The sequence below is a fragment of the Oncorhynchus kisutch genome, linkage group LG15 (assembly GCF_002021735.2).
Source record: "Oncorhynchus kisutch isolate 150728-3 linkage group LG15, Okis_V2, whole genome shotgun sequence".
In the NCBI taxonomy this organism is placed as follows: domain Eukaryota; kingdom Metazoa; phylum Chordata; class Actinopteri; order Salmoniformes; family Salmonidae; genus Oncorhynchus; species Oncorhynchus kisutch.
This window is the reverse complement of record NC_034188.2, coordinates 48,037,195-48,048,005: the sequence shown is the minus strand read 5'-3', so window position 1 is coordinate 48,048,005 and position 10,811 is coordinate 48,037,195. Positions and strand designations below refer to the sequence as shown.

The 10,811-nt window shown below is 40.5% G+C and overlaps 1 protein-coding gene across 1 annotated transcript; it reads left to right on the top strand.

The window, feature by feature from the left end:
- Positions 1–665: 665 nt before the first annotated feature.
- On the top strand, positions 666–7,486 carry LOC116353610 (transport and Golgi organization protein 1 homolog). Its single transcript, XM_031790408.1, has 13 exons — positions 666–825; positions 2,219–2,341; positions 2,514–2,535; positions 2,672–2,760; positions 2,968–3,045; positions 3,339–3,437; positions 3,527–3,605; positions 4,021–4,060; positions 4,168–4,258; positions 4,344–4,386; positions 4,559–4,594; positions 6,332–6,399; positions 7,241–7,486. Exons 1-9 carry the CDS (start codon positions 697–699, stop codon positions 4,184–4,186), a joined length of 678 nt encoding a protein of 225 aa, XP_031646268.1. The 5' UTR covers positions 666–696; the 3' UTR covers positions 4,187–4,258; positions 4,344–4,386; positions 4,559–4,594; positions 6,332–6,399; positions 7,241–7,486.
- The last annotated feature ends 3,325 nt before the right edge of the window (positions 7,487–10,811 follow it).

The following is a 10,811-nucleotide window of genomic DNA, read 5'->3' as shown; positions in this document are numbered from 1 at the left end:
TTGGAAATAATTTTGTATGCAGTTAAGAATAAACATATTTAGGCCTACCTGTTATTAATTTGCATGGTAGGGTTGTGTATTGGAGATGACAATTTCTTAAAAAATAAACAATTGTATTTTATTAATGAATTGAGTGTTTCCAAACTAAAACTTACTAACTAAACTAAATTAGGGATGTGGGATTAGGCTACTGTTTAAAATCAACTGTTGAAGAGCTAAACCAAAATATTTTAGATAGGCTACTTTATATTCTGTAGGCCTATTCCCTGATGTTTTTGAAATTAGGCTAGTGTTATGATTCTCTTAAGTTTTTGAATATGAGTAAATGACTAAATAATAAAGTGTTTTAGGCCCAAAGCTCTGCCTTTATTTGTTATTTTTGTAATGAGAACCTTCAGCTGCTGGCTAAAGAATTGTGATACGATACAATAGTTGGTGCGTCAGCTTGTCAATCAAGAGCCTAACATTCCTTGACGATGGGTTTAATTTTATCATCTGTGTCAACACAGTTTGAGATCATTTTGACCCGTAGGCCTTCCATCCATTTCAATGCGGATATGCGCTTTGCTGGAAGAAAAAAAACATGTCGGACCTCGCAACAGTAACTAAGTGGTGCGGCTTGATAATGTCTCTATTATGACGTCACAAAGCATGCATTTAAAACATAGAGTTGTGTATTTCTGTTCAGTCATCGATATGGATGTGTATCAAGAAGTAGGTGTACCGGAGTTTGGTGCTCCTTGGCCCGCCATGACGATGCCCGAACAAGGAGTGATTGGCCAATTTACCATTTTCTTCGCGCTTATACTTGGAGGACTAAAGGATGTAGGCCTGAGTACAAAACTAGACAAGGACATTTCCTGAACATAATGTGTGCCTGCTTGTATTGAAGTAGGCTAATAATGGTAGAAGTGTGAAGGGCTTGTGGCTGGTGTAGTATATGGAGCTTAATGCAAATATGAAATGGCTTTAGTTGAAAGAGTAGTTAAATAGCAGTGGTGGAAAAAGTACCCAATTGTCCTACATAAAAGTTAAGATACCTTAATAGAAAATCAAGTAAAAGTGAAAGTCACCCAGTAAAATACTACTTAAATAAAAGTCTAAAGGTATTTGGTTTTAAATATACTGTAATGAAACGGCAGGGAGCAGGTCTTAGAGCCCGAGGTCCGGCGCGCTATCGACTGTGCCGAAAAAGCATGCTCGAACCGCAGAACCGATTTCCGCGCTTATAAACCCAGGGTCGTTACACTACTCCCTCCTTTCAAAGAGCGCGTCCTCGCGCTAGCTTGCGACTCTAGGTCTTACAGGAACGCGCTCACCGGCCAAGCACACGCACTGTCGTGTATGCAAGGTCCGATCACATCTGACACCAATGTAATGAAATAGGCAGGGAGCAGGTCTCGAACCCTCGACCTTCGAGGCCGCGGTCCGGCGCGCTATCGACTGTGCCGCAAAAGCATGTTCGAGCGGCATCGTCGATTTCTGCTGAAAACCCAGGGTCGTTACACTACTGAAGTATCAAAAGTAAATGTAGCCTATAAATAATTTCAAATTCCATGTATTAACAAAACCAAAAGGCACAATGTTCTTGTTGTTTTAATTTACGGATAGCCAGGAGCACACTCCAACACTTTTACAAACAAAGTGTGTGTGTTTTGTGAGTCCGCCATCAGAGGCAGTAAGGATGACCAGGGCTGTTCTCTTGATAAGTGCGTGAATTGGACAATTTTCCTGTCCTGCTAGGCATTCAAAATGTAACAAGTACTTTTGGGTGTCAGGGAAGATGTATGAAATGAAAAGTACATTATTTAGGGCTTCCCCATTGGCACAGCTATTGAAGCATCACTACAGCCTGGGGTTCGATACCAAGCTGTGTCATTACTGGCCGTGACCGGGAGTCCCATAAGGTGGTTCACATTTGGCCCAGCAGGTTAGTGCAGGGTTTTGGGGAGGCTTTACTTGGCACATCTTGCTATCTAGCCTGCAGGCTGACCTCTGTTGTCAGTTGAACATGTTGGTGCAGCTAAAAAGTAAAAGTACTACTTGAGTAGTTTTTGGTGGGATTTGTACTTTATTAAGGTACTTTACACCACTGGTAAATAGTACTCACAAAGATCCTTTATGGTAATCTACCTTTCTACCTCACTGACAGTCCATTCCATCTGATGTGAATTCCATAATAAATGGTAATGTGACATTTGTTTGTTTGTTTGTCCAGTTTCTCTTCTCTCTAGAAGAGGAATGGTTTGGAGCAACCCATCCTGGAGTGGGATGGGAGCTCACTCTCCCTGCTGCCCTGATTGTTCTTGGTGTGATATTACTATGGAGGACCGTCCTTGCGGTAAACTTTTTGTATTATTACCATGTTACAACAATTTTCATACACTTCAATTTCCTGAAATGAAAGGAATTGAGGGAAAGGCTCATTTTGCAGTTTGATTGATCTTCTAATGATGTATGATGTAGTCCATGTTTAAACGTTGTTCTCATTGCCTTGTCTCTGTTTCTCATAGATCAAAAGCAGGATACGTCTATGTGAGTTTTCCTACCTTTCATTAAGTAGCTCAGATGAGGAGAAGAAAGCTTTTGTACTTACATTTTATACAGTAGATTTAGCTCCTTCGTCATGCCTGAACCAAGACTAATTTCATATTCCCTTCTGTATCTCCAGTGACTGAGACACAGCTAAACGTGAAACTCGCCCAGCTATCGAAAAACAAATGTGACATAATGATTCAATTGTCTGAAATGGAGATACTGGTACGTTTCAGAAGCTAAGTCAGACCTGGGACATTCTGGACATGAATAACATACTTTTCCATGATTATTGTAACTTATGTTCTAAATCTGGTTGGTTTTAGTAGAAGGACTATGACTCGCGGGTGCAAAGGTCGGGGGCATACCTGCAGTAACATATACTTTTCCATGATCATTGTAACTTATGTTCTAAATCTGGTTGGCTTTTAGTTGAAGGACTATGACGCGCCAGTGAAAAGGTTGCGGGCATGCCTGCAGTCCTCTCAGGAGGATAGTCAGGAGCTGGAGGTAAGCAGTCAGAGAACTATTATTCCTCAACCCCTTTAACTAGTTTCCCTGCCCTCTACAGTGTATGACCAATGTGTCATCAGGTCTAATGGACTGACATTGACTAATGTTTATTTTCTGGAAATGTATGGAGTTGTATAGGTGCAAAGTCAAATAACTACCTGTCTACCAGTGAAAATGTATTTGAACTATTAACTCACGGTCAAAGTATAGTCCATTTATCAATTTGTTTAATTGTCATGGTCAGATGTTTATCACACAGTTAACATTGAGCCCATCTCTTTTATCCCAAGGATATGAAGAAACAATGGGACATCAGAGCTGGAGAAATGGAGGCATTTCATCTCCAGCTCCAGGAGCGTGTTGAACGCATACACAAACTGAAAGCTGTTGTAAGTCCATTACTGCTCAATCAAACTCACTGGTTTGGTATGATGATAAAGAGCTATCTTAATGGGGTTTATGTTATGGCTCCCAACAGTGGGGACCGATGGAACCACTTAAAGAGCATCACGGTGGGGATGCCAGGACCCCTAGTGCCACCAACACCCAATCTACCGGTGAGTAAATCACACAGTTTGATCTGCGTGTAGAAAGTTTGCAAACTGTTTATCGACCTACTAAGCTTACTTGTCAGGATTGTTCGAGGGTAGAACCATGCAGGGTTATCTACAACTAAATGTGCATTCATCTGTTGATCAAATAATCACCTTAGTTACAGATATCAAGATTGAGGAAAACATTGAGATTGAGGTCACTGTGATGAAGGATGCAAGCTTAGTAAGTTAATGTATAGTCTTGTGTAAGCTAGGAGACATTTGGTTAAGTTGCTGAAATAAGTAGATGAAAAGAATGGGTGTGATTACAGAAAGGACCCTCTTTTCAGTTTACCCCAAAACTGTAAATACTATAATATTTGACAATGGATCAGTTGTTTGCTGGCTCTAGCACTTAAAAATGCAGAATCTTCTACAGATCAAAACCACACTGGAGGAGGTGAACAGGGGTCTTCAGGGTAGGCTATGTTACAAACACACAACATATGTCCCACCAGCCAGAATCACTTTATTCTGTATTGATATGTTCTTTACTTTACATGTATATCTGTTTACTTTGCAACAGACAAAAATTGTCAGCTTGAAGAGAAGAATGCCGCTCTACATCAAAAACTCCACAGCAGTGAGAAGATGTATAGACAGACTCTAAACGAGCTGTAAGTGGATTTTGATATTAGTTTGATCATATTAGGATTTGTTCTCATTCACATGACATGTACATTGGTGTTTGTCTTTTCACAGGACCAAAGCCCTGATTCAAGGCAAACATGAGGAAAAGCAACATGTAAGTAAGCCTAAGACAGCCTGCCAAATACTGATCCATAACCGCTCAATAGTAACTAAACTACGAAGTACTTAAACCAAACCATAAGCCCCAGTATCAACACTCGTATTGGGTCACATGTGATAGGATGTCTTTGCACACATTTCTAATGCAATTTTTGTTCTCTCTTCAGATTGCCACGCTACAAGAGAAAATCCAGACCATATCTGTAAGTAGAACATTCACTTTAAAGTTAGCTACTGTAGTTGCACTAAGGTGTTATTAGCTACGTTTTGCTAGTTACTCTGTGTCTTGCTGTACACTAAGATATACAGTGTTGCTTGAATGTATGTGAACCCTACAGGACTGCTCATTATTTTGCTATGAAATAAACATATAAAATCCTTATCTAAACCCCATTCGTAAGAAAAACATTCCAAGTAAGTGACAGAAACCCAAAAATTCTGATATATTTTCATTGTTTATTTAACAAAAGAGGTTTATTTAACAGAAACTCAGATTTGATGTGTGCAAAATACATGAACTCCTTCAGTCAATCGCTTGTGGCACCTCCATTAGCAGTGATAGTAAACGTCTCCTATATCCAGTAATCAGTTTCTGACATCTGTTTTGAGGGATTTTTGCCCACTCCTCCTTACAGAACTCAGACAATTGAGTGAGGTTTGAGGGGTGTCTGGCATGAACTTCCTGCTTCAGGTCCTGCCACAGCATCTCGATTGGAAGGGGGTCAGGACTTTGACTTGGCCAATCCAAAACACAAATCTTCTTTCTCATGATGGTAGATTTGGTTGAATGCTTTGGGTCATTGTCTTGTTGGAAGCCACATTTTCGACCCAGCTTCAGCTCCTTGACTGATGACCTGGCGTTCTGTTCAAGAATCTCCTGGTATACCTCAGAATCCATGGTTCTCTTAATGATGAGGAGTCATCCGGATCCAGAGGAGGAAAAGCAGCCCCAGATCTTGACATTCCCAGCACCATGCTTGACTGTTGGGATAAGGTTATTTTGGTGGTGGGCAGTGTTGGGTTTTTGCCAAACATAGCGGTGATGATTGTGACCAAAAAGGTCAATTTTTTGATGAATTGATCCAGAAAATGGACTTCCAGAAACACTCAGGTTTGTACAGGTGGTCTCTGGCAAATTTAAGACGGGCAGTTTGGTTATTTTTTGTCAGCGGAGGCTTCTTCCTAGAAACCCCCCAAAGAATGGCATTTGGATTCAGTGTTCTTATTATTGAAGCTTGCACAGTTACCGGAGATGCAGCAAGGGAGGTCTGCAAATCTCTAGATGTTATGTTTGGGTTTGCTTTTACCTGATTTATTATTGTTCTTGTGGCTCTTGGGGATATTTTGGAAGGGCGCCCACTTCTAGGCCGACTTGCTGTCATGTTAAATGCTCTCCATTTGTAAATGATTTGCCTCACAGTGGACTGAGCTCAAATCTTTTAAAGAGGATTTTATAGCCTTCTCCCAGACTGATGTGCTCTCACTACCCTCATCCTGATGTCCTCTGAGATCTCCTTTCCTCTTGGCATGGTGTGCTTTGCATTCACCTGGATGGGTAACACCAAACTGACCAGGTTTCTTATCTCTATTATCATAGTCCCGCCCAAACTCTGTCCTAACGATTTCTCCTTTTATTGGTTTATTTGGTACCCAATTATGTACCCACCTTATTCGACATACTTACTGATTTAACCAATGCAACTTGGGATTCAATTATTTTTGCACCTGCAATAATTCCTTTAAAAACAAAACATTCTACTACACGCATGATTTCTTCTACACCAACATATGGTATTGGTAAATATTAACCTGTTATGTCAGATAAAAAGGACTGATTCTGATTCAATTAAGATTTTAATGTAAAAACTACAATATATCTGTAATTGCACAAGAGGATCACATACTTTCAAGAAGTACTGTAATTTGTTTATTGTCTTTAGCGGAGAGCCTCTGCTGCTGAGCATGCTCTGGCCATGGAGAAGAATGAGGCAGCGCTACTCCGCCAGAGGTGAGTCCAACAGTCAATGAATTCTATTGAAATATATTACTGTCGGAGGCATGTCGAGTGCTAAAACTCGACTGGACCATGCCACGGTTTCGTCGGGTTCTAGTCACTACTCGGCGTCTGTCCGTGTTCTTCCTCTCTGTCTTCATCCACCTACCTCTCTCCCTAGCCTCTACTTCCTACTACAGCAGGAGTGTCTCCTTTAAAAAACTAAATTAAAAAACATTATTGATGAGTGTACATCTGAATTGTATCCTATAGAAGGGAATTTCATTCCATCCTTAACCCTAAAACGTAATTTACATTCTATGACACTAAAAGCTACAACCACAACCCCTTATTGTGGTCAGTTGAGTGCTTATGCCACGCTCACGTGCTCGTCGGAACTTCCTACTTTCTAGGAAATACGACTGTTTCATTCATGTGCTTTTTGGTTGGAATAATTATCCAACCAATATGATTTTAGCTAGCTTGATAAACTAGCTAACTATTACGTTAGCTAGCATCCTTAACATTGACAATATGGCCAATCTATCTACATTATCAAATGGCAAAAGTCGCCTAATTATCCATTTTGACAGGGTTGTAGTTGTCAAAAACGTATTTGCTGTCATCTTTTGGTTGAGACGGTAAAAGGTCAGTGGTGAAACGTCACAACTCGGCAACAGCTTTTCTCAGTTTCCCACTTGTAATTCTGATTTGGAGGGTCGTTCAAGGGAAACTTCCTATTTGGAATTTGGAATTTTCGATAACTATTATAGCACGTGAACGTGGCATTAGTGAAGATCTACCCTGTTAGGGACAATTTGGGCAGTCCTCTCTAAGAACTGTGATTTCTTTCTAGGATTTTTCAACTAACCTCAAAGAAGCTGAAAATAGGAAAACTTGGGTTCCTGATCAAGACCATCCCCAAGCCCCTGAAAACAACCAAGACCAACAAACCCTTCTTGAAAACCTGCAAAGTTCTGAAAGCTTTCAAAGCACTAATGAAGATATGAAGGCAATGCATACAATTGTACATTTGGTGCAATTATTCTCAGGACACGGGGTGAAGCAGAGTACAATAAATAAATTCAGATGCCTTATTCCATCAAACAACTGCAAGAAGTCTTCTTTAAAATCAACCAAGCTAAATTGGACACGTGTTTTATGTCATTTATATGGTAGGTCTCATTAGATATCATCCAACTCTTTAAAAATGCCTTTGTATGCAGATTTCTGCTCTGTTTCCATTAGGTAAGATACAACTCCATGGGGCTTACCTGCCAAGACCTCCATGGAAGCCACATATCCCATCAATTACCAAAGCCAAATGGTAGCCCTATGATGAAGTCTATTTTCTAGGTCTCCAGGGCTATTTTGGCGACGGGAAACCCCCACGTCAAGTGTCCTCACTTTGCAACCCAGATTCTCTTTAGGGACCTGAGCTGTCCAAGAAACCAAAACATCTGGACATTTTAAAAGCCATAGATGATCCACTTGAATGCTTTGCGCAGAAGCACGAGTAGTACACGAGTGGACGAATAGATGTCCATTCAGCGAGACGCGTGAATTAGCCTACAAACAAAGGGAAATGCAGAACAAAGCTCTTTCTCGTTAGGGGTGTAAACTTATCTTGCATAAACTTGTCTTGGAAGATTATATACCGGTAAATTAACGTATTTAAATGTTTCACTCAAGTCCGAGAAGAACGAGAACAACACATTAGATTTGCGCAGGGTAAATACTCATGATAATGGCCAATTTCTTTTATTAAAACAAGATGTATAAGCCTACTTTGGGGAAACGAATGACTAAATATATATCCTATAGGGAAATAAGAAGGAGAGCCAACAATATAAGTGAAATTCAACAATGTGCTTTAGTAACGACGGTGTAATGGCTGTCGTTGGTGGAAGAAGGTGAGGACCAAGGTGCAGCGTGGTAAGTGTTCATCTTTTTTATTTTGAACTGAACACTGAATAATAAAACAACAAAGACAATGAACGAAACCGAAACAGTTCTGTCTGGTGCAGACACAAAAACAGAAAACAACTACCCACAAAACATAGGTAGCCTGTTTTCCCACTAAGTATGGTTCTCAATCAGAGACAACGATCGACAGCTGCCTCTGATTGGGAACCATACCAGGCCAAACATAGAAATACAAGGCATAGAACCAAAACATAGAATGCCCACTCCAACTCACGCCCTGACCACACTAAAACAGAGACATAAAAAAGGAACAAAGGTCAGGACGTGACAGACGGAGACTCACTGAGTCTGCTTCGTCACTCGGTATAATAAGTGTTTGACTTAAATCCATAAAGGCATCCATTGGGTTTAACATAAAAAACTGAAGTTAATTGCCTGTTAAAGAGGGCACCTTTAAATACAGATGCTCTGGTGTCTGGTCCCTAACATACTGTTAGATCTAAACATTTGATTGCTATCTGATGTGTGTTTATACCACTCAAGATTTTATGTTGAGCATTTGTTGAGCACTTGTAGGCTTATGTTACTGAGTTGGTTGTTGGAAATAATTTTGTATGCAGTTAAGAATAAACATATTTAGGCCTACCTGTTATTAATTTGCATGGTAGGGTTGTGTATTGGAGATGACAATTTCTTAAAAAATAAACAATTGTATTTTATTAATGAATTGAGTGTTTCCAAACTAAAACTTACTAACTAAACTAAATTAAATTAGGGATGTGGGATTAGGCTACTGTTTAAAATCAACTGTTGAAGAGCTAAACCAAAATATTTTAGATAGGCTACTTTATATTCTGTAGGCCTATTCCCTGATGTTTTTGAAATTAGGCTAGAGTTATGATTCTCTTAAGGTTTTGAATATGAGTAAATGACTAAATAATAAAGTGTTTTAGGCCCTAAGCTCTGCCTTTATTTGTTATTTTTGTAATGAGAACCTTCAGCTGCTGGCTAAAGAATTGTGATACGATACAATAGTTGGTGCGTCAGCTTGTCAATCAAGAGCCTAACATTCTTTGACGATGGGTTTAATTTTATCATCTGTGTCAACACAGTTTGAGATCATTTTGACCCGTAGGCCTTCCATCCATTTCAATGCGGATATGCGCTTTGCTGGAAGAAAAAAAACATGTCGGACCTCGCAACAGTAACTAAGGGGTGCGGCTTGATAATGTCTCTATTATGACGTCACAAAGCATGCATTTAAAACATAGAGTTGTGTATTTCTGTTCAGTCATCGATATGGATGTGTATCAAGAAGTAGGTGTACCGGAGTTTGGTGCTCCTTGGCCCGCCATGACGATGCCCGAACAAGGACTGATTGGCCAATTTACCATTTTCTTCGCGCTTATACTTGGAGGACTAAAGGATGTAGGCCTGAGTACAAAACTAGACAAGGACATTTCCTGAACATAATGTGTGCCTGCTTGTATTGAAGTAGGCTAATAATGGTAGAAGTGTGAAGGGCTTGTGGCTGGTGTAGTATATGGAGCTTAATGCAAGTATGAAATGGCTTTAGTTGAAAGAGTAGTTAAATAGCAGTGGTGGAAAAAGTACCCAATTGTCCTACATAAAAGTTAAGATACCTTAATAGAAAATCAAGTAAAAGTGAAAGTCACCCAGTAAAATACTACTTAAATAAAAGTCTAAAGGTATTTGGTTTTAAATATACTGTAATGAAACGGCAGGGAGCAGGTCTTCGAGCCCGAGGTCCGGCGCGCTATCGACTGTGCCGAAAAAGCATGCTCGAACCGCAGAACCGATTTCCGCGCTTATAAACCCAGGGTCGTTACACTACTCCCTCCTTTCAAAGAGCGCGTCCTCGCGCTAGCTTGCGACTCTAGGTCTTACAGGAACGCGCTCACCGGCCAAGCACACGCACTGTCGTGTATGCAAGGTCCGATCACTTCTGACACCAATGTAATGAAACAGGCAGGGAGCAGGTCTCGAACCCTCGACCTTCGAGCCCGCGGTCCGGCGCGCTATCGACTGTGCCGCAAAAGCATGTTCGAGCGGCATCGTCGATTTCCGCTGAAAACCCAGGGTCGTTACACTACGAAGTATCAAAAGTAAATGTAGCCTATAAATAATTTCAAATTCCATGTATTAACAAAACCAAAAGGCACAATGTTCTTGTTGTTTTAATTTACGGATAGCCAGGAGCACACTCCAACACTTTTACAAACAAAGTGTGTGTGTTTTGTGAGTCCACCATCAGAGGCAGTAAGGAGGACCAGGGCTGTTCTCTTGATAAGTGCGTGAATTGGACAATTTTCCTGTCCTGCTAGGCATTCAAAATGTAACAAGTACTTTTGGGTGTCAGGGAAGATGTATGAAATGAAAAGTACATTATTTAGGGCTTCCCCATTGGCACAGCTATTGAAGCATCACTACAGCCTGGGGTTCGATACCAAGCTGTGTCATTACTGGCCGTGACCAGGAGT